We start from the raw sequence: 24,455 nt of genomic DNA on the forward strand, positions 1-24,455 counted from the left end.
ATGATGAAACCCCGTCTCTACTAAAAATACAAAAAGTGGCCAGGCATGGTGGCCGGCACCTGTTATTCTAGCTACTCGGGAGGCTGAGGCAGGAGAATCGCTTGAACCCGGGAGGCGGAGGTTGCAGTGAGCCGAGATGGCGCCACTGCACTCCAGCCTGAGCAACAGAGTGAGACCCCGTCTCAAAAACAAAAAAAGAATGAAGACAGTAACTCACAGACATCCTCTTTGGAAAGAAAGGAAGAGATCATCAGCTCGTCCTCTAACTCCAAAGTTCACTGCGCCAGGGGAATCTGGAATGCACATTTCAATGCCTAGTCCCTCTGGAGGGAAGGCAGTTAATTCTCTCCTGTTCACCTCCAGTTCTCGTCAACAACATTCACATCAAATCCAAACTGAAAGAAAAAGCAGATCAGAGACGGAAATCCACTAACATGGTCACACACCCGGCGCGGTAGTCACCACCGCACTCTCGGCAGTTTTCTTCTAAAAAGACAATGCAAAATACACCGGAGCACAATTGTTCTGAGCCTTATTTCCTCAATGACTGGAGATAAGACAAGATGCAGGGTGCCAGTGGTCTGGAGTGGGGACTAAAAGCCCACAAGTCTCTCCTTCTCAACTGCCCACTAACAGAAATACCTTTTCCCCTGTGTCTCCACTGCATTTCTACCTCTGTATCAGTATCCCGGGGCTGCCACACAAAGTACCAAAGCTTGGTGGCTTCTAATAACAGATATTTATTCTCTCACAGTTTCGGAGGCCAGATGTCAGAAATTGAGGGGCCTGCAGGGCCATGCTCCCTCCAAACCCTCTGCGGGAGACTTCTTCCTTGCCTCTTCCAGCCCCAGGGAGCCCTAGGGCCTGCTGGACACTCCTTGGCTTGCGGCTGTGTAACGCCCACTTCTGCCTCCATCCTCACTTGGCTGAGTTCTCAGGTGTCCCTCCTCTTCTTAACAAGGACACCAGGCATATTGGATTAAACGCCCACCCTAATTCAGTATGACCACATCTTAACGAATTACATCTGCGATGACCCCATTTCCAAGTCAGGTCACACTCTGAGGCACTAAGGGTTAGGACTTCAACCTGTCTTTTCGGGAGACTCAACCCATAACCTCCTCTGGCATAGAATGTTTATTAAATGATACAGTCATAAAATTGCAAGATAAGTAGTTGTGTTTTCCCTTAAGTTGACATGTAAATATATGAAAATACTTATGGAAAAATGTTTTTCAAAGTTTTTTTTTTCTGTTGTCTACTTTTCCAGGAAATGTCAATTCACACTGACGTTTGTACTTATTTTTGAGCTGAGAACAAACATCAAGTCTTTTATGTGGAAATCTGATGATTCTTAACAGCTCTCTAGTATTTAAAAAAAAAAAAAAACAGAAGACAAAACACTTAGGTGGCTCTGTCACCGGATCAATTTTCAGGCTTACATGGTGCTCCGATGGTACTCCTGTGTACCAGGTGGTTACCAGGTGTCTGGCATGATGCTGAACATTTTACCCCTATCACATCACTCTTTTCTCCAGTCACAGGAAGTAGGTACTATTTATCCCCACCCTACGGATGTGCAAACTGAGGCTCAGAGCAGTTAACTAACTGGGCCAAAGTCAAACAGGAATTAAGGAGTTTGCACCCAGCTACGCACCTCCCCCACGGGTTCGGTTTATGGAGCTCAGGGCCAAAGATTCTCAGTGTTACCAGCTCAACCCATCCCACTCCAACCCCACCCAACACACATAGCAGGCACACCCCACATCACACCCTACTGTGACATAAGCCCATCCTGGAGATTCTCCAGCTATAGCCTGGAGTTGTAGACTTATTTTTGCAGATGCACCTATGCACACACACACACACAGACTCAGCAATGTGTGTGTATGTGTTTAGACATGTTCACATAACGCCGGCCGGGGTGGCTCACACCTGTAATCCCAGCACTTTGGGAGGCCAAGGCGGGCGGATCACGAGGTCAAGAGATCGAGACCATCCTGGCCAACATGGTGAAATCCCGTCTCTATTAAAAATACAAAAATTAGCTGGGCGTGGTGGCGTGTGCCTGTAATCCCAGCTACTTGGCAGGCTGAGGCAAGAGAATTGCTTGAACCCGAGAGGCAGAGGTTGCAGTGGGCCGAGATCGTGCCACTGCCCTGCAGACTGGCGACAGAGCGAGACTCCGTCTCAAAAAAACAAAACAAAACAAAAAATGTTCACATGAGTACCCTGACTAGTAAGAGGAGACACCAAGAGATCTGATGGATAAAATGAAAAAGCAGGTCTGGTTACTGCCAGGATTTCACCCAGCTCTACGTGTATACATGTGTGTGTGCATAACTAAAAGTGTTTTAGAAAATCAGCCTATGGTATGTTAGGCTTATTGCCCAGAACGGTGGGCTGTATGAAACAGGAAATACTAATAAATACTGAAAACAAGACTCGACACCACCATTCAGTTTCTCCAGGCTAGTGATGCTTTCCCAGCCATGAGATGAATCATGACTAGATCAGTGATAGAGGCAGGAAGCCCAGTGAGAATTTTCTAAACCAGTTTTTAAAAACATGGGCTGACACATTTAAAAAGAATCTGCGAAGCTGATGCACCTATGTGCAGGTAAGCAGTAGACTTTGGCAGATAAGTCAAATACCGAGTTTTTACAATGGAAGTACTAAGCTACAGTATGTATGCCACGATTATTAAAACTGTCCTTAAGAAACACTTTCGTCCAATCCTTCATTTCCAGGGACTTAGATCCTTCACTCTGAAGGCTCTTTATACATTAATCCCACCTTTAAGTGCCTGTCTATAAATCACAGAGATCAAAGAGGGAAACCGTGTAGACAAATGTTCCAAAGCCCTTGACCACACCTGGCCCTCCATGGTAACTGCTGGTCAGATGAAAACTGCAAAATGGAGATTTTATTTTCTGTTCTTCTGAAGGCAACACAGTGGAAGAAGCAAGAATCCTAAAGAGTTGGATTTCTGTTAAATTGCTTTTTAACCTTTTGGTCAACTCTCCCCACCCTGCCGTTTCAAGGGCCGCTTGCCTTTTTTAAGGCTCCAGACAGGGCTCCCCAGAGACAGTTCCAGCACTCACAGCCTCCCCCCACTCAGTTCCAGCACTCAGTTCCCCCCGCTCAGTTCCAGCACTCAGTCCCCCCGCTCCGTTCCAGCACTCAGTTCCCCCCGCTCCGTTCCAGCACTCAGAACCCCCGCTCAGTCCCAGCACTCACAGCCTCCATTTCCTCAACTAGAAATCAATGAGGGTGGGGTTCCCTTCAACTCTCCTATTTCTCTGCCTGCTTCTCTCTACACATGGTGTCTACCTCTGTTCAGGCTGCCATATCAAAATATCATCAACCAGGCAGCTTACAAACAATGGAAATTCATTTCCCACAGTTGTGGAGCCTGGGAAAGTCCAAGACTGAGGGGCAGGCGGATTTGGAGTCTGGCGAGGGCCTGTTTCCTGGCTCATAGAAGGCACCTTCTCACTGTGTCCTCACAGGGCGGAAGGAACAAGCTCTCCGGGGCCTCTTTTAGAAGGACACTCAGCCCTCATGACCTAATCACCTCCCAAAGGCTCCACATCCTAATCCCATCACCTCGGTGATTAGGTTTCTGTGTAGGAAGTGGGGAGGGGGAGGGTATGGACCATCGCATGTGGAAAGGGATGCTGAGAATGGTGCTCCTTTCTCAATGGTAGATTGCTTGGAGAATGCCTAGGTTTTGTTGTTGTTGTTGTTACTTTGAAACAGAGCCTTGGTCTATCACCCAGGCTGAGTACAGTGGTGCCATCTCGGCTCACTGCAACCTCCACCTCTGGGTTCAAGCGATTCTCCTGCCTCAGCCTCCCAAGTACCTGGGATTACAGGCACTTGCCAGCATACCTGGCTAATTTTTGTATTTTTAGTAGTTATGGGGTTTTACCATGTTGGCCAGGCTGGTCTCGAACTCCTGACCTCAGGTGATCCGCCCGCCTCGGCCTCCCAAAGTGCTGGGATTACAGGCGTGAGCCACCACGCCCAGCCATGCCTAAGTTTTTTACATCCTTTTAACTTTAATATAGTTTGCAATAACTATATTTTAATAACTAGCATACAATATTATTACAAAAATAATGGTCATTATTCTAAAACTAAAAGGTTCTAAGACTCTAGACCAGAGGTCAGCAAACTACGGTCTACGGGACAAATTTGGCCCACAGCTTAGATTTATACTGCCCATAAGCTAAGAATGGTTCCCATCTTTTATTCTATTTTATTTTTTTAGATGGAGTTTCACTCTTGTTGCCCAGACTGGAGTGCAATGGCACAATCTCGACTCAACGCAACCTCCGCCTCCCGGGTTGAAGCAATTCTCCTGCTTCGGCCTCCCGAGTAGCTGGGATTACAAGCACGCACTGCCACATCTGGCTAATTTGTATTTTTAGTAGAGATGGGGCTTCTCCATGTTGGTCAGGCTGGTCTCAAACTCCCAACCTCAGGTGCTCCGCCCGCCTCAGCCTTCCAAAGTGCTGGAATTATAGGTGTGAGCCACCGTACCCGGTCCTCATCTTTTTTTTTAAAGGAGGTAAAACATAACCGAAAATTAACCATTTTAAAGTATACAATTTAGTAGTGTTTAATATTTAGTACATTCCTAATGTTGTGCAACCACCACCTCTATCTAGTTCTAAAGTATTTTCATCACTGCAAAAGGAAACCCCAAAGCCACTGATACCATTTGGATGTCTGTCCCCTCCAAATCTCTTGTGGAAATGTGATCTCCAGTGTTGAAGATGGGCCTTGTGGGAGGGGTTTGGATCATGGCACATCCCTCCGGAATGGCTTGGCACCATCCTCTTGGTGAGGAGCCAGTTCTTGCTCAGTGAGTTCCCGAGACACTGGTTGTTTAAGAGTGTGGCAGCTCCTCCCCTCTCTTGCTCCTGCTCTTGTCCTGTGATGCACTGGCTCTCCCTTCCCCTTCTGCCACGATTAGAAGTTTCCGGATGCCTCTCCAGAAGCAGATGTCAGCACCATGATTCCTGTACAGCTTACAGAAACATGAACCAATTATAACTTTTTTTTTTTTTTTTTTTTTTTTGTGATACAGGGTCTTACTCTGTCACCCAGGCTGAAATGTAGTGATGCAATCTCCACAACCTCCACTTCCTGGGCTCCAGGGACCTAATCCCCCCACCTCAGCCTTTTGAATAGCTGGGACTACAGGTGTGTGCCACCACACCTGGCTAATTTTTAAATTTTCTCTAGAGATGGGGTTCTGTCATGTTGTCTAGGCTGGTCTCCAACTTCTGGGCTCAAAGGATCAGCCTGCCTAGGCCTCCCAAGGTTTCGGGGCCACAGGCATGAACCACTATGTCCAGCCTTATACCTCCTTTCTTATAAATTACCTAGCCTCGTGATCACCTGAGGTCAGGAGTTCAAGACCAGCCTGGCCAACACGGCAAAACCCCGTCTCTACCAAAAATACAAAAATGAACCAGGCATGTGGTGCATGCCTATAGTCCCAGCTACTAGGGGAGGCTGAGGCAGGAGAATCACTTGAACCCAGGAGGTGGAGGTTGCAGTGAGCTGAGATCGCACCATTGCACTCCAGCCTGGGGAACAGAGGGAGACTCCATCTCAAATAAACAAACAAACAAATCTATCTATCTCTCTATCTTACCCAGCCTCAAGTATTCCTTTATAGTAATGCAAACAGACTGACACTCCCACTAAGAGGCCACTCCCCATCACACCCTCCCCTAGTCCCTGGCAACCACTAATCTGCTTTCTGTGTCCACAGATTTGCCTATTCTGGACATTTCACATGAACAGAATCACATTTCCTATTAGTAGAATCATGTATGTCCCTCTGTGACTGGCTTCTTGCCCTTAGCATAATGTTTTCAAGGTTCACCCATGCTGTAGCATGATTGGTGTTTCATTCCTTTTTATGGCTGAATAACATTCCATTATAGGGACATACCACGTTTTCTTTATCCATTCATCCAATGATGGACATTTGAATTGTTTCTACCTTTTAAGTATTGTGAATAATGCTGCTATGAACAATTGTAAATAACTACTTGTTTGAACTTTTCTTTTTTTTTTTTTTTAGATAGAGTCTTACTCTTCTGCTCAGACTGGCGTGCAATGGCGCGATCTCGGCTCACTGCAACCTCTGCCTCCCAGATTCAAGTGATTCTCCTGCCTCAGCCTCCCCAATAGCTGGTATTACAGGTGCGAACTACCACGCCCGACTAATTGTTTTTGTATTTTTAGTAGAGACGAGGTTTCACCATGTTGCCCAGGCTAGTCTCAAACTCCTGACCTCAGGTGATCTGCCCGCCTCGGCCTCCCAACATGCTGGGATTACAGGTGTGAGCCGCCGCACCCAGCCTGAACTTTTTGTAAAGGCAAGTGAAGCAGTGGGAGTGGAGAAGGAACAATGACATCAGTAACTGGTTGTGATCAGCTAGTTTGTAAACACCACTGCACTCGGACCAACCTATGTGAACTGTTTCTACTTCTTCTGGGTGCACACCTAAGAGACGAATCACTGGGTCAGATGGTAGTTCTAGGTTTAATGTCTTAACATAGTATCTTCCATTTTGCCTCTTGGCCTGCAAAACCTAAAGTATTTATTTTCTAGACCTCTGCAGAAAAAGTTTGCCAATCTGTGCTCTGAACAGAATTTATTATTCCTTTTAGCTGTTTAATGCTTTATAATTACAAACTACTTTAGCATATATATTATATACTTTGATTTCATTGGCTTTTCATTACTGCATTTGGGAGCAGAAAAGACTGGTGGCAGGACCCTCATTTTACAGATGATCAAGACCCGAAAGCTCTGGGAAGCCCCACTGGGGTCCCACAATGACTAGGAGCTGGAAGCAGGACTCAAGCACAATCTCCCTTCAAAATCCACTTTTCCTTCTATTCTCCCGCCAGCTAATCCAGTCACTGCAGGCAAACATATCAACAAGGGGACTAGGAAAGTGTTTTACTGGAACATTTTATTAAGAAGGAACTTTAAAAGCGGCCTTGTAGCAATGTCAATGGGGGAAATTCTAGAACTTATTAAAATCCAGTGATATCCCCAAATCATCTGAAGAACATACAGAGTCATGTAACTGACTTGCTCAACCCACCAACATCGCCACGTATTTATCCAGCATGGACAAGGCACCCATCTTAGCTCAGGAAGCCCATCGGGATGGAGGCCCCAGTGGGTGCTTCCCACAGCCAGGGGTGGAGGGTGCTTTAGGGCTGCTGACCCCATCACCCACTGCATTCCTGAGCTGAGCCAACTCTGCCTTAGTCCTGGAAGTGGCGCCCCCTCCAAGACGTAACTCCCCACCAATTGAAAACTCATGGTTCCCCAGGCAGTTCATGACATTTTGCTAAGATGAAATCTCTCCCTTTGCCTTCATTCAATGTTCAACAAGGTGTGCCAGGGACCACAGCAGGTGCTGGGAAGAGAGAAAGCAACAGGATTCAGCCCTCACCCTCGAGGGCCCTCCATCTAGCAGGGGACATGGAGCCACCACCTGCCCCCAGGGGGACTGGAGGGGAAGCATGTCGCAGAACCGCAGAGAGCAACACGGGATTGGGGGGTCGTCCAGCCTGGGTTGGGATGAGAAAGCTTTTGTCCCTCAGAGCAACAGGGGCTGATGGCCACAGAGCCTGAGTATGGAAATAGCACAGACCGTCATCGGGGTCACCTAAGTTTCAGGTCTCCTGCACACACCCCCACCTTCCCATTTCCCTTGGCCTCACCGGGCTGATTCTCAAAGCAACAACCCCCAAGAATAATGTGAAGAAATTTGGCCACTTGGCCATGGTGCCTGGAGGAACAAGACCATTCTTGCCTTTGAAAAATGGTCAGGAAAACACTTATGATGTTAGGAGGACTTGAAAATAAATCTTGTGAAGTTAACAGAAGCACAGCAATTTGAAAGAAAAATAATCACATTTCCTGCCTGCTAAATCGGTATTTGCCCCTGGTAAAGTCAATTATGTTAAAGAAAATAAGTTATTATTTTCGAAAAATAAAAAAGAGGTTGATAAGTGCCTTTATTCCAGCAAATAAAACTCCAAGAAGCAAATGCTTGAGTTCCTGCGTTTAGGAAGGTCTCTAAGCAGCCTGCATGGGGTTTCTTAAAGGAAATGTTGGGATGAGCCACACAATTCCCGTTAATCTGCACATCACTCCTGGGATCTGACCTCAAGAGAAACTCATGTTTGTCTCTCAGAAGGAGAATGAAACACAGCCAGCTCCTAATGATCTTCAGACAGCCAAAAAGCTTGGCCAAAGGGCCCCTACACTCCCTCTTGGCTTTCTCCTCCTCCAAATCCTCTGGGCCCATCTGCACCTTGACTTTCTCCTCCTCCGAATCCTCTGTGCCCACCTGTCCAAATCCTCCGTGCCCACCTGCACATCCGCCAGACCAAGTCGTTGGGGTTTCTAGCTTTTCTTCCCAAATATACAGAAGTGACTTTGCTGACTTTGCTGCTAATAACACAGTATCATTAGTAACAGTAAGCAGCTGTTGAGTGTTTACCATGAGTTAGGCCACCCCGCCCCACTTACCCCCGGGACAGTTGGCAATGTCTGAGACATCCTGGCTTGACGTCCTGGCAATGTCAATGGGAGAAATTCTAGAACTTATTAAAATACCAGTGATATCCCCAAATCATCTGAAGAACATACAGAGCTGGAGGGGGATCCTGCTACTGGGATCTACTGGGCAGGACCTGCTAAGTGTCCAGCAAGGTACAGGACAGCTCCCCAGGGTGAAAAATTATCCTGCCCAGAATGTCAACAGTGCAGGGGCTGAGAAACTGTGCTGACATGACCCAGGTCATTCAACTCTCCAGCAACTCTGTGCAATAAAAAGTACCGTCATCACCTTGGACAGGCACACCAGCTGGGCACAGGCGGCTACAGCCACGCACCAGTAGGCAGCAGCAGCGGCATGCAAGCCCAGGCATCAGCGGAGCCCCTGCTGCACGCTGGTGGATCCTGGGCATCAGCAGAGCCCCCGCTGCACGCTGGCAATCAATCCCAGGCATCAGTGGAGCCCCACTGCACTGGCAATCCCCGGCAGCCTCCCCTGGAAGTCCTTTCTTTGTGTTGAAGCCATTTAATATTCACAGGGACCAGGCAATGAGCCTCAGGCAGGTCACTTTGCAGGCAGCACAAGCTCTCAATGGGCAGAGCTGAGTCTCTCTCGTCCAGATGAGGGGCTACCTACTGCAGGCCCAAGCTCCTAACTATGCCTGGCTGACAAGAACTCATACCCAGAGTTCCATCACCCCAGAATCTGCTTTAGGGGTTCTGGCTAAGGAATTGAAGAAGGAAAATTCACAGCTCTATGTGCCTGGGGGAGACAGGCCTCTGATGTCCTCGACCCTGACCTCTTAAACCTGGCCCTGGGTGTGCTTAGTCCTCGCAGCTCCTCTCCACTCTCCTCCTCCTCCTTCCCACTTCCACCTAGGGCTCCCAGGCCCTAAGGACTCAAGACCATTCTCACTGGGCCCTCAGCTCTCGCACAAGCCTGTCCCCACAGGCTGGGGTGGAACAAAGGGATAAGTGTCTTCCAGAAGGGGTCCGGAGGACAATGTGATGAGGCCAGCAGTGCCCGGGGCCTGACCTGGATCAGCCACAGACCCTGTCAAGCTGAGGCAGAGGAGCAGGAATTGCAGACTGTGACCTGGGACCAGCCAGGCACCCAGCTGGACAGGAGTGGATCTGGGAATGAGGCCAGGATGGCCACGAAGGGCATTTTAAAGGGCTTCCGGGCTGGCTGCAGGCACCCACAGTCTGAGGAAATCTGATCAGAGAACCAGAATGAATGACAGGCCCTGAGAAGACAAAACCTGAATGTGTTGGTTTAGCTGTGAAAAAATACAACATCGACAGTTCATTACCCACAAGCCCGAAATACCCACAAATCTCCCAAACCCAAAGAGATTTTTGTAATTCATTTAACAGCAAAAGTCTAGCCTGAGCGGAGAGGAGCTAATTACAGATGGCTTCCCTCGTGCTGTGAATGTTCACACGCTCATGGCAGCAGAATCAATATGCTCGACTCCAGGGTGTTGCCCAGAGCTGCTTGGGGGTGTCTGGCACAGGAGCCACAAGCACAGCTCCCACCTGTCTCTCCACACTGTGACAAACTGGAATTCTGAAACACCGCTGGCCTCGCACAGCTCCCACCTGTCTCTCTGCACTGTGACAAACTGGAATTCTGAAACACCACTGGCCTCGAGAGTTTCAGATATGGAAGAGTTGGGTGTATCAGACTATAAACCCCATGAGGGCAGCTCCAGATACCAATGTCTAAGAACAGGGCTGGCAAGCAAACAGGAAGGAAGGAAGAAAGAAGGGAAGGAAGGAAAGGAGGGGGAGAAGGAAGGAGGGAGGGAGGAAATGAAGGAGGAAAGGAAGGAGGAAAGAAGGAAGGAGGGGAGGAAGAAAGGACAGAAGGAATGAGGGAGGAAGGGGAGAAGGGAGGGAAGAAATGAGTTATTTCGAGGCAGAGTCTTCTTTAACTTATCTGTGGCTTAGGACAGAAGGCTTCCTAACCGAGGCTGAAACATACAGGCTTCATCACCATTCGTCTCTATACATAAGTTACACAGCAGCCCAGGCTAGCTGCTTATGCAAGATGTTCATCTACTCACAACAGAATCAATTACTAGAAAACTTGTCTACTAGTAAGTAAAATAAAACTTATAAAACTTTGAGGAAAGTGAAACTCACAATGCCACACTGTCCTTTTCCAATTTAAAACAATGACCAGAAATCGTATATTTTCTCTATAAGAAGTTAATATTGACTGTATAATAGTTTAACATGAATAACCCAACACTAAATAGTACTTTCTCTTCTCAAAGCTCTTCCACACACACTGTCCTGCTCTCTCCCCTGGGCAGAGCTGAGATGCATAGATGTGCTAGGATGTGCACTAACTCCAGGTAAGGGGCCCGGGACTCAGGGAGGACAGAGGTGGCAGCAGTAAGTACTGTACCCAGGAATACCAGACCCCATTATTCAGGCTCTCAATCCAGTGCTCTAAACTCCACACCATAGTGTCCCAACGCCTAACTTTTAAGTCACTGTTGCTCTCCTTGATTTAATGTTATAGCCTTTTTCATTGCATACATACTCATTGACAAGTATTATTTCAGAATATAAAGATTCCATTCTATAAAGACAAAAAACACTTAAAAACAAAGACACGGTTCTCATTAGCAAGCTTTAGTACACAACCTTCTGAGGCCAAAAGAATTAAACAGCACAGGAAAGGGGCCTGGGGTGTGCATGTGTTTTTGGGTGGTGGGAACAGGAACAGCCAGACAGATATGAAAAGGACACACTGAGGCCAGGCACAGTGGCTCACGCCTGTAATCCCAGCACTTTGGGAGGCCAAGGTGGGTGGATCACGAGGTCAGGAGATAGAGACCATCCTGGCTAACATGGTGAAACCCCGTCTCTACTAAAAATACAAAAAATTACCAGATGTGGTGGTGCACGCCTGTAATTCTAGCTACTTGGGAGGCTGAGGCAGGAGAATTGCTTGAATCCGGGAGGCAGAGGTTGCAGTGAGCCAAGATTGTGCCACTGCACTCCAGCCTGGGCAACAGAGCAAGACTCCATCCCACCCCCAAAAAAAGAAAAAGACACATTGAGAAAGCAGCACTGCTCTTGGGCTTGGTACACCCTGAAGAATATCCTGAAATCTATAGGACATAAGTAGCAAAATACACCCCAAGGAAAAAGGCGGCATCTGTCCTTGGCATCACTTCCGTCTTTATAGGGACATGAACATCTGTTCTGCCAAGTGACTTTCAGGGTGAAAGTCCTGAGGATGTACAACCTCTGTGCTCAACGTCAATGATGCTGAAGAGTCCAGACTAACACTCTTCCTGGTAATGGAAAATAAGCATCAATAGGAACACGTGGAGGAGACCACCAAATCCACATTCTCCTCTTCCTGCGAAGCACACAGTCAGATTACATTTCCCACCCCACTTGCTGCAGGTCTGACCAGAGACTCAGGTCCCTGTGAGAAGATGTGAGCAGAAGGGATGGGCACCACCCCCAGACCGGGCCAGAAAGAAAATCTATGCACCGTCCTCATCTCTTTCTTTCCCCATCTACAGGTTGAATGGCAAAGGGCAGTGGAGGGCAGACTAGCAGGGTTGAAGGAGCCAGAGTCTCCGAATGGCCGGGCAGAGCAGAGCCCCTGCTCACCCTCCCCACCGCCCACTTTGACACAAATGAAAAACAAACTTGTATTGTATGAAGCCAGCAAAATGTTGGGGCTGTTTGTTACAGCAGCTAGCTAACAGTCAGAAAGGAAATCATGACTGTTACATAAATATACCTAAGTTTACCTAGTGTAACCAATTAAGTTAAATCACTCCCCTGGGTGTGGTGGCTCACATCTCTAATCCCTGCACTCTGGTCAAGAGTTTGAGACCAGGGCAACATAACAAGACCCTCTCCCAATCTCTTTAAAAGTTTTTTTTAATTAGCTAGACCTGTAGTCCCAGCTACTCAGACGGCCAGGGTTGGAGGATCACTTGAGCCTGAGAGTTCAAGGTTGCAGTGAGCTATGATCACATCACTGCACTCCGGTCTGGCCAGTAGACCAAGATCCTGTCTATAAAAATAAATAAATAAAATAAAATTTAAAACTGAAACAAATCACTCAAGATGGCATATAAATCTTGCATCACACTCCTCAGGAGATGCAGCAACAAATTCTAGGTCTAAACAGCAACTGCAACTAGATAAAGACTCAAGGTAACACTTCTGATGAGAGATGTAGATATCTGCATTCATCCTGTCCCTTCAGGACCCCCCAGCAATCAATAAGAACTACAGTCCCTGATCTAACCTCAGAGCTAACATTAAAATTCTGACCAGCGCTTTGCAACAGGCAGGGGCTACAGAAGCAATGGGGCCCATGCAGCAGGGCTGGGGAGAGCCTGAATTAAGCTAGAGACTCAGTCCCAGGCAACACAGCCTTCTACTTACAAAGCAATCAATAAAGGATGAAAGAAGCTAACATTATCAAGCACAGACCATGGGCCGGGTTTGGGCTAGGTTATCTCTTTCTCCTCAGAAGGGCCCAAAGAGGTTGGTGTTAACGCCAGTTTTACAAAGGAGAGACTCGGGCTTAAGGTAAATAACCCCCAAGGTCACATGCCTAATAAGACACCAGGCTGATATTCAAAGACAGGTCTCTATGACCCCTAACCTGAGCTGTTTTGACAGCACACACTATATGCCAAGAGAAAGCACCTTTTTCTCCTCAAGGCACCCAAATGAAAATTTAACAAACTGACAGACATCTGTCTGGGGTGAAACCATCTGCCTTTTGAAGACAAGGAGTGCCGTCGTGGATACTCAGTTTCCCACGTGCATGTGGGCATGTGGGTAACTGCAGAGTGGCAGGCCAAAACTGAGCTCGCAAGTCATCATCAGGAAGCCCGGTGTCATTTATTTGTCACAAGCCAAGCCCCCTCCCTTGCCCCATTAGCTCCTGACTTAGCTCCCTTGCCCCATTAGCGCTTTTCTGACTGCCCAAGGCCACAGAGGGCTGTGTAAGGTGTGAGTGGGGGAGAGAAGCCAGCCTCGTGGGCTGTGGAGAAGAACAGTGCCCCCTGGAGTTGTGTGGGACAGCCCTGGGTCACTAAGTGTGTGACACCAGCACCAAAGCCCAGGTTTTGCCATCACTGTCCAACTGGGACTCCAGAGCCAGTATGAGGCTGGCTGCCCTACTCATGCTACAAAAACATAAATGGTAAGAAACTGGAATTAAGTCCAAGCAGGATGTGTGAATATCCTAACGCTAAATGCAGCTTCAGCCCAGATAGGTTGAGCTCAAAGAGACTGAGCCATGCTCACAGGAGCATGATCACACTTAAAGAACTGCTCCGAAGTTCCTGTTTGGATCTCAAACTACCTGATTGCATTGTTCTGTCACTAATTTGATTACAAGGAATTTCCAGATCTGAATACAGAAACAAATTGGAGTCCATTAGAAAGCTCCTCACCTCCCTGGAGTCCAGTAGCACCAGGGACCCACAGGCTTGCAGGAAAAAAAAAGAAAAAAATTCAAAGGCCACTAAACACAGAGGGAAACTGTAGATAAAAAGTCTTACGTTATCAAAATCATACTGTTATGGGCTACATTGTGTCCCTCCAAATCCATCTGTCAGTGTTCTAACCTCAGAAATTCAGCATCCTGGATGTGTGACTGTATTTGGAGGCAGGGAATTTAAAGAGGTGACTAAGTTAAAGTGTGGTCTTTAGGGTAGGCCCTTATCCAGTATGACTAGTGTCCTTTCTTTTTTTTTTTTTTTCCGAGATGGAGTGTCGCTCTGCCGCCCAGGCTGGAGTGCAGTGGTGCGATCTCGGCGCACTGCAAGCTCCACCTCCCGGGTTCACGCCATTCTCCTGCCTCAGCCTCCCGAGTAGCTGGGACCACAGGCACCCGCCACCATGCCCGGCTAATTTTTTGTATTTTTAGTAGAGACGGGGTTTCACTGTGTTAGCCAGGATGGTCTTGATCTCCTGATCTCGTGATCCGCCTGCCTTGGCCTCCCAAAGTGCTAGGATTACAGGCGTAAGCCACCACACCCGGTCTTTTTTTTTTTTGAGATGGAGTTTCGCTCTTGTCGCCCAGGATGAAGTACAATGGCACAATCTCCTCCGCCTCCCAAGTTCCAGCGATTCTCCTGCCTCAGCCTCCCCAGTAGCTGGGATTACAGGTGCCTGCCACCACACCAGGTTAATTTTTTGTATTTTTACTAGAGATGGGGTTTCACCATATTGGCCAGGCTGGTCTCTAACTCCTGACCTCAGGTGATCCGCCCACCTCAGCCTCCCAAAGTGCTGGGATTACAGGTGTGAGCCACCAAGGCTGGCCATAGTGGCCTTATAAGAAGAGGAAATGAGGACACTGACACACACAGAAGGGAGACCATATGAAGACAGGGTGATGACAGCTGTCTGTAACCCAAGGAGAGAGGTCTCAGAAGAAACCAGCCGCCAAAACAGCTTGACTCCAGCATTGCAGAATTGTGAAGAAACACAGTCCTGTTGGTTAAGTCACCCTGTCTTGTGGTCCTCTGTTATGGCAGCTCCAGTCAACTAACACAAATTCCACACTGTGATTTCAACGTCAGCTCCAAAGCACTTCCCATCAGATCAATAAAAGCAAATTGAGGAACAGTGGCTGATGGCAAATTCGACCCATTTGCATAACAATGTTTCCAAACTGCCTTAAGATACATTAATTAGTTCCTGTCAACTCTCATCAGCCCAACCTCAGTGAGGCAAAGCCCACAGTACCATCCTGAACATCGCTGCTTAAAAATGGGGAAACCAGGCTGGAAGAGGTTCGAACACTCACCCTGGGTCACATGCATCAGCAGTGGCCTTGTCAGGGCTAAAACTCAAACTCTGACCCCTCCTTGGGCGCCTCCTCATTTCCTCCCTGAAGGCCTTCCGGATGCACTGAAGGGTTTGAAAAGTGAACATCTTGACAACCGCATCTTGATAAGCGACCACCTGGTGTTAACCGTGGTCTCCACACTGGTGCATGTGCCCGGTCAGCTTTCCACTCCGTGATGTCTCTTCAAACTGGATCAAAGTCTTTCCCTGAATACACTCGACAATTTCCCAGCTCAGTGGACCCGCTCATACAGCACCCGCACCAGCACCCCCTGGGTCGGCTGCCTTCTCCTGTACCGCAGCAGCACAGGGAGCTGCACGCTGCCTCCCAGATGAAACCAAGGCAAATGCAAACTCCAACCATAATGAGAGACAACTACACACCTACACAAGCAATAAAGATGGTGACAAATGATGGCAAGGATTCCGAGAAATCTACAATCACATATACGCTGCTGGTGGGAATGTGAACTGGCACAGTTACTCCAGGAAAGTTTGGCAGTTTCTTAAAAAGCTAAACATCCAACTACCAGACGACTCAGCCTCTGCACTCTTGGGCATTTATCCCAGAAAATGAAGACTTAGGTTCATACTAAAACCTGTATGTGCTTGGTGACAGCAGCTGTATTTGTCATAGCCAAACTCAGATGTCCTTCGACAGGTGAACAGTTAATCGGGGGGCATATCCAGACCATGAAACGATACTCAGCAAAGAAAAGACGCAACATCATGGTGAATATCCAGAGAGAGATACTGAGTGAAAAAAGCCAATCCCGAAAGCTTATCTCCTATGCAATTTCATTAATGGAACACTCTTTAAAGGACAGTATTATAAAAACACAGAACAGGCAAAGGGTGGCCAGGATTTGAGGGGAGAAAGACGTGGAGGGAGGTAGGCGTGGCTACACAAGGACAACTGAGTGGTGCTTGTGGTGCTGGAAGGTTCTGCACCTTGACTATCGATGTCAACATCCCAGTCGTGATGCTGTACTACAGCTTTACAAGATGTAACCTTAGGGGAAACTAGTAATGGCTGCTCATGATCTCCCTGAATTATATTTTATACCCGTTATTTGGCTATAATTATCTGAAAATACAAAGTTTAATGCAATCATCTGAAAATACAAAGTACAGAGAGGAAGAAAAGAAAGAAGGGAAAAGGGAGGGAGGGAAGGAGGGTGGGGACAGTGTACAAGCGTGCACTTGCTACAGCGATGGCCCTGGGGCGTCAGCGCCACACCCAGGAAAGGACACCTCGTGGCCTATTTCTTCCTCCCTATTTCACTACCTGCATCCACAGAGGTGATAAAGAGACAGAACTATTGACGCACACTAAGACAATCCTGATCAGATGTCTGGTATCCTAGGCAAACAATGGCACAGAAATAAATTTAAATTTTTTATGTTTCCAAAGTAAAATCAGGTTTGTAGAAATATAATAAGCCCTGATTTGGTTTTGCTGCAATTCCAGTGAATGAAAATGCCTGCATTTCTATTTACTTATGATCAAAACTAATTTTTCTTCCCCAAACTAGCAGCTTGCTTGCTACTCTAGATAACAAAAGAGATCTCTCATCAACTCCCACGCTCCCAAATTTATTTGGATATCACACAATTCCTAGCAATTATCCTTGCTTAGAGCTAACGTGAACGCATAGAAGTCGGGCTCTTCACACTGAGCAAATGTGACTTCTACCCCAATTAGAAAGCAAAACACACTATCAAGAAATCAACTTTTGAAGAAAGGCATTTTTCCAGCAACCTGTTAAATGCACACAGAAGTCACTTGTCACTATGTTTCTAAACTTTGTACTTTATTAAATAAAAAGTTAATAAAAGCAATGCTTCATTGAGTGCTTGGCATATCTTAAACGCAGTGCTAAACTCTCTGCCAACATCATCTCAGCGAGTCCTCACGACGCGCCAGCAAGCAGACTTGGCTCCACTTCACAGATGAGAAAACCAAGGCTAAGAAAGTATGAGTAATTTGCTCAAGGGTCCCATTATGAATAAGAGCAGCGCCAATGCCCCATTCCATTTGAGAGCTGCACCTGGAAGTGGCCAAAGTGAAGAGCACACTTGGGTTCACTACCTTCAACGAACTTAGTAACAGATCTCAAGGGTGCAGAGAGCCTCACCCTGCAAGCTTCTCTCCCATCATCTGTATTAGTTTTCCACTGCTGCCATAACAAATTCCCACAACCCAGCCAGCTTAAAACCACACAAAGTTATTATCTCAGTTCCACAGGCCACACGCCCAGCAGCTCGGGGTCTCAAAATCAAGGTGTTGGCTAGCTGGGCTCTTAGCAGGAGGCCCTGGGGAGGAAATCTGTTTCCAAGCTCATTCAGGGTGTTGGCAGGATCCAATTCTTTGTGACTGCTGGTCATTAGCTAGGGGCCTCCCATAGCTCCCTGAGGCCTCTCTCTGGTCCTTGCAAGGGAGCCCCTACATCTCAGGGCCAGCAACTGGGCCTCCAAACACAGGCTCTTCTGACTGCCTGTTTCATAACTTTGACAGCCAAAGTTCCCTGTGCCCATGTGGATGGTCCTGAATAATAATCTCCCATCTACCAACTGAAGGTAACCTGAATCACATCTGCAAAGTCCCTTTTGCCATATAACATATCGAATTCACAGAGTCTGGGGATTAGGGCATGGACCTTTTTGGGGACCATTATTCTGCCTTCAACACCATCGTTGAGATGTGAGTGAGTGAGCGAGCACACGGTCCGCACGTGTGATTCTAGAACATACTGCATCTTTTCACCTAATCTTAGGAACAGGATCCATAGCAACACAATTTTATCGACGTCGGGACATAAGACTGCCTACTGGGCTGTGAGGGAAAAGATCATCTGGCCAGTGTGACAGCTGAGTCAAGGTTTATGCCTGTTAATATGCCAGGCCTGTAAACATGACCCACCAACTCAAAACCAAGGGGGAAACGTGGGCTGGTAAATTTCACAGGCAGCCCCCAGTGGAAGGAATCGGGAGGAACCAGCATTTCCTGCCTTTGCAGAAGGAACCCCACATCAGCTGTTTACTCCTTTCCCAATTTTACAAAATAAATATACAACTGAAATATCTCATTTACAAACAATGCTTCTAACAGATTCCAAGTACTTGCAAACAATAAGCTGTGATTCATGTTTCCAAATGAGATGGAGTTTTATCATTTTCTTTCCCCTCGTGATTCATTCATGGGCCAAGTGGCCAGAGTGGAAGTGTGGTCCACCCACAGAGCCACCAGAGTGCCTCCAGGGAAACACAGCCCTGTTGTTAAGCTCCGAAAAATACTGGAGTTGGTAAGGGTGGCGGAGGGGTCCTCCAGTAATTTTCCCTTAGGTGGAAACAGCCAATCACCTACTGGAAATAAATCCCTACATCCCAGCACCTACATCCTTCCCAGTCAGCGCCCTCCGTGAGAACCACTAAAATCCTCCCGCTGCACACTTGCAGACAAGTGGGGAGCCTGGGATGGCCCCAATGAGCTCATGCTGAGCTCCCCTCCCACCCTCCCTGACGGGGGACTCTGGTTAAAGTGCCTCTGGATGCCGACGGAGTGGTGCTGTCTCATTACTGTCTACCCAGCGAGCTGTCATCTGCACCCAGTGAGAGGAAGCACAGCAGCCACTCTCTCCTCTACCTTCAGCCCTTCACATCTTCCCTAGAATTTCCTGGCAAAATCATCCCAGATACCTTTCGCCTTTTAAAATTTTCCAACATAGTTTTGTATTTCTTCTTTTTCTAACTTTTTTAAATTTATTTTTTCTTAATAATCACACATGGAGTTTTCTTAAAACCAAAGTATTAGCAAGAGGTGTGATGTTAGAAGTCATCACCATGAGCGCTGGTGAAGCTTCTAGAAGGTGTGAGACTCAAGGACACCGCCCTGTTCTGGCCCTCAGCCTCCTCCCCAGCAAGGAGACCCCGTTCTCCCATCTACGAACGCTCTTCTCCAGACCATCCAGCTACACTATAGGATCCTAACTGACACCATCCAGGTCTCTCTGGGGGCAGACGAAGGGTAACAAGGTCTCTTAAAATGTGGTGTCCCAAAGAGAAGCCCTCCCCATCTGCAGGCAAGCACAGGACACTGTGGCAGTTGAACCCAGGGCGGCCACACTTCACGCCCAAGAGGCACCACTTACTAGTGATGTGAGCTAAGGCAAGCAATCCACCTCTTCCTTGCCTATGTAGAATGGGAGCAGTGATGGCCCCCACTGCACCCCCAATGGCCACTACTGCACCCTGGCCATGGAGTTGCTTCCTCAGCAGGGCCAGGGCTATGGGATGCCTGCTCCTCTGCCAGCCTCCTGCCTCTCCACCTCCTCCTCTCTCCGTGTGTGTGCTGGTGCTAGGTTCCCTGGGAGATAGTCCGCAGCTCTCTCCTCTACACACTACCCCCGCAGGGACCCCCACTGTCGCCACACCCCAAGCATTCTCAGCTGGAATATCCACCCGGAACCTCCCTCCTCCGATGCAGACTGAAGGCATGTGCCAAGTGCCCCAGACTGAATCCATTAGGTGGTGCACAGGGTGCAGGTTACACACTGAGTCTGCGGTCAGATGAGCTCTCCTGCACTTTTGTGAATGTGTCTGAGCCTCGGTTTCCTCATCTGCAAAATGGGGAGATGGGGAGGAAGCTCAACCATAATGGTCCTGAAGCAAAGAGGCCCCCTATGCCTCCCAGCATGTGGAACAAGCTAAGTGCAGGCCCGGTGGGACCCAGGGCTGTCCCAGGACTGTCCCCATGACCACTGTCCAGCTGGCTCCGTGGTCAGGGCCCACTGTAAGTCACTGACAGCAGAGAGAAGCAACTGTTCACAGAAAGGAGAGCGCTCCGGGGACAAGGGCTGCCAGGGCGCTTCCCAAAGGTCAGAGGGCCAGAATTCAAACCACACCAGCAGAGAGAGGGTCGGGCAATTTACTGCCAGTGCAGGCCCAGCACGGGCCAGGCACAGAATGGGCGTGGGGCTGCTGCTGAGACGGGGCCCTTGGAGGACACAGCCTGGGCTGTGGGAGGCGAGACCACCAAACGTCTTCCCAGTCGGGTCGAGTGGCCTGGACGAGGCAGGCGGTCAAGGCTGTCTGTGGATGGTGGGACGGGGAATAGCAAGCCCGAAAACCAACTGAGAAGATCCCGGACCCCGGAGAGCAGGAGAGTAGCCACGGCCCAGTCCCGAGACCAGGCACGCAGATCAGGAAGAGGTGGGCGTCCGCAGGCCTCGGCGACGGGCTGCAGGTCCCCCGCGGACGGGCCCGTCTGTTCAGCCACAAGGGAAAGCCTCCCTCTCTGGAATGCGCATTCGGGTCCGAAATGTAAACTTGCAACCCGACTCCTTCCATCCCCCCTCGGAAGCGACAAAGAGCCGCGGAGCAAAAACAGGCCCCCGCTCTCCCGGACGGGTCTCCGGGCCCAGGGCCACTGGGGCGCTCGGCCGCTCGCCTTCTCTCCAAGGTCCCACACGGTTCCCAGCGAGACCGCCGAGGGGCAAGGGGCGCCGGCCACCTATCCGCGCCCGCTCCTCCCCGCCGGGAAAGGGCGGAATTCTCCGCTGGGACCGCGCCGACCTTCCAGAGCCCGCCCATCCAGAGCCCGGACGCGGGACGCAAGTTCATCCAAGAAGCAGAAGCCACCGCTAGACAGTGACCCCTGGGCTTCCCTGATGGGCCCAGCCGCGCAGATGGCAGCGGCCGGGGCCGGGGAGTTGGGGGTACCCCGGGGGGCTCCGCCGTAGAGGTCCCGAGGAGCGGGCGTCGGAGGGGACACCCTAGGGAGGGACGCGCCCGCCCCCATTCCCACCCCACCCCCTCGTGTTCCCGACCCGGATCCCCAGGGCTGGAGCGGACGCCGCCGGAGGCGCGGGGCGGCCGGGGGCGCTGGGCACTGCGCGCGGGGCGGCGGCGCAGGCGCGGGCGGAAGCGCCTCTCCCCGGCACGGCGGCCGCTCGGGGTGGCGGCAACAGGCGCCCGGCACACATGCCCCGCCAGAGCCTGGGCCTGGGGCGAGAGGCGCGGCGGCGGCGCTGCTCACCCACGCCGTACTTCTCCTCGCGCTTGGTGGGCACCCAGCGAGTCATGGCGCCGCCGGAGCCGCCGCGGGTCGGGCAGGAAACTCCGCGTCTAGGCCGCCATTTTCCATTCCTTTCGAGCCGCGACAGGATGGGGAGGAAAAAGTTTGCGGCGGAGGCGGTGTCATGTGGGACGGGGCGGGCGGAGCGTCGCGGGCCGGATGGGAAAGGCCGGGAGCGCCGGCGGGAGGCGGGACGGCCGCGAGCTCTGCGCCCGCCCTCGGCGCGGACCGTGGGCCCGGACCCCGCGGCCGCCTGGGCTCCCCTTCCTCGGTCCCAGTGCGCCCAGCCCCGCGCCCCGCACCTGGGCACCCCCGCGGGGTTCTCCTGAGTTCCTGGAGCTCCCGGGGCTGGCGCTCACGCCGTGAGAGGGGTGTGCCCTTAGCGGGGTGGGATGGGCGGGGGGTTTCTACGCGACGTAGGAAACGGCGGCTTGCAAGCCGCGAGCTTAGGCCGGAACCTGGTGGTCCGAGGTCCCCAGCTCGGATTTCTCCCTGGTGGAGAGTCCCGGAGCAGAACAAACCTGCCTGAGCACGTGGCTCATTCATTCATTCGACCAACATTACCTGAGCGCCTGCCCAGCCATTGCCCGAGTGTGCTGGGAACGCCGCACCAACTGGCTGGTTGGTGGGAGAAGGGACACGTCAGGTAACAAACAGCACAGGTAAGTGCCGGCCACTCAGATGGGGTGGAAAGAGGTGGCACAGCGCTGCCGAGGGAGTGCGTTCCAGACAGGTGACCTCTTGCTTGGGTGCTGAATGAGTGGAGTTTTCCAGAGAGACCAAGAGGAAGGCAGCCGCAGAAACCTCAGTCCAGCTGGGCTTGCAGAAGCTAATGCTAGAATAGTTGTGGGACTCAGGATCTGCTGAAGTCGGGGCAAGAGGGAAGCAGGGAAAGGAAAGCCCAGGCCACGCGTGGGGCTGGGGAACGGCATCCTCGCCCGAGGTGGGAGTTCTCAGGCCCTGGTGTTTCCCATGACAGTAAAAGGTGGGGGCTTCAGATTTCTCCAAGGGAAAAGTTAAAGCAACACAGACCTATTTATTTTTACTGCAATTTCAGAAAAGAGAAGTTAAAGCCAAGAAACGGACAAAGCCTCCGAATGAAGGCAGCCCTTTAAATGGAGTAAATTTGGTTTCATGGCACATTAATGGGGCGTCTTCTCTCCGAAGACACAGAGACAACTGCAGTAGGTCTGGGGGCCATCAGGGATTGGAGGAACGAAGGTAAGAAAAGGAAGAAGGTAAGAAAAAGAGGTCCCTACCTCTGTGTGGTAGGGACAGTGCTGAACAGCAGGGCTGAGAGAGCCCACAGGGAGGTGGCCAGGATGGCCACAGGGCCTGGGGAGGACCAGGTGGGGCACCATCCTGCGGTAGAGAATGCCCGTCACTTGCCCTAGGGGCCACCCAGAATGCAGATTAAATAAGCATTCGGGAATGGCAGAGGAGCTTTTCCATTTTCGTGGGTTAGAGGAAACCTGCTGCGTTCAAGAGGATAACGTGGGACCTGAGCATTCTGGTAAGTCAACCCCACATTCATGGAAAACCACGGGCTCTGTTTTACTGATAAGGAACTGAAATCTCACAGAGGAAGTGGCCAGGCTCACTCACACACAGCATGCACTTGAAGCTTTCTGTGGGAATCAGAAAGCTCCGGGGCTCAGGCGCTGTAGTGGTGGCCTGGTGACTCTGACCCCTTGAAGGAGAAGCATCTGTGAAGGTGCTGTGCAGGAGAAGTAGGATGCTCTACAATAAAGGACATGGTGGCCTGACCTGCTCCGGAGCAGGGAGGGCTCCCTTGAGGAAATAAGATAAACCCAGACTTTAAGGATAAGCAGAAACCAGCTAGGTGAACTGGAATGAGAACAGCACATGCAAAGGCCCTGGTTTACCACTCCTTCAGAGCACGGAAAGGCCAGGATGGCCGAAGCATAGGAAACAATAGGAAAGTGACATAAATTGAGGCTGCAGAGGTAGAAGAAGGGCCTTATTGGTAGTGCTAGGAATCTGGAATTCTGCAAAGAAGCCTGGGAAACAGATTTTGGTGACACTCGCCTTCTCTTTAATGTGTAGTTTCAATTCTGTTGGTGTGATTCTGCATTGAAGATGGCGTGCTGTAATGAATGGCCAGGAGCTTAAGAGTCATGCAGACTTGGGAGGCCTGGCCTTGCCATGCCCAGCTGCATGGCCATCCTCCTCCTGTTTCTGGCCGTTCTGTTTCTAAACCTTGGGGTTCTGATATTCCTACATACAAACTAGGGGTTGTAATATGAACCTCACAGGTCAGTCTTAGGATTATAAGAGGAGACATGACTGCATGTGTAAGACATCGTAATGATGTGCTTCCTCATCTGACCCTACCTTCAGGCTCTTTGATAACCTCATGGTTCCCATTTTCTAGAACAGTTGCCACTTGCACTCAGATAAAGGTGACTCACTGAATGCATAAATAAGTGTAGTGCAGTATTTGCATATTTTTGGTAGACTGTCATATAATAAATTTATAAATCAGAATTTTAAAACTCCAGGTGGGGCCGGGCACAGTGACCCATGCTTGTAATCCCAGCATTTGGGGAGGCTGAGGCAGGCAGATCACTTGAGGTCAGGAGCTCGAGGTCAGCCTGGCCAACCAGGGTTTTAGCAGAAACCCTGTCTGTACTAAAAGTACAAAAATTAGCTGGGCGTGGTGGCGCACACCTGTAGTCCCAGCTACTCAGGAGACTGAGGCAGGAGAATTGTTTGAACCCAGGAGGCGGAGGTTGCAGTGAACCAAGATCGCATCGCTGCACTCCTGCCTGGGTGACAGAGCGAGACTCCATCTCAAAAACAAAACAAAACACAACTCCAGGTGGACCACGGGCCAGGTTTTTGTCACTGTGGCTTCAGTCCCTTGATTGCAACATGTGCCCAAGTTTGGCT

General features: G+C 49.9%; 1 protein-coding gene across 2 annotated transcripts in view; it reads right to left on the reverse strand.

Annotated features, from left to right (window-relative positions):
* The window catches only part of DOCK1 (dedicator of cytokinesis 1), a 544,856-nt gene extending 523,202 nt beyond the window's left edge, over positions 1-21,654 (reverse strand). The window contains exon 1 of one of the 2 annotated variants that reach the window (XM_012505804.2): positions 21,504-21,654. In XM_012505804.2, the coding sequence (XP_012361258.1) occupies positions 21,504-21,549 (46 nt within the window). In that variant the 5' untranslated portion in view covers positions 21,550-21,654. The remainder of the gene's footprint in view (positions 1-21,503) is intronic. The other variant, XM_003280960.2, reaches the window with a different exon arrangement.
* Positions 21,655-24,455: the final 2,801 nt, after the last annotated feature.

This window comes from Nomascus leucogenys, chromosome 3 (assembly GCF_006542625.1).
Source record: "Nomascus leucogenys isolate Asia chromosome 3, Asia_NLE_v1, whole genome shotgun sequence".
Taxonomy (NCBI): domain Eukaryota; kingdom Metazoa; phylum Chordata; class Mammalia; order Primates; family Hylobatidae; genus Nomascus; species Nomascus leucogenys.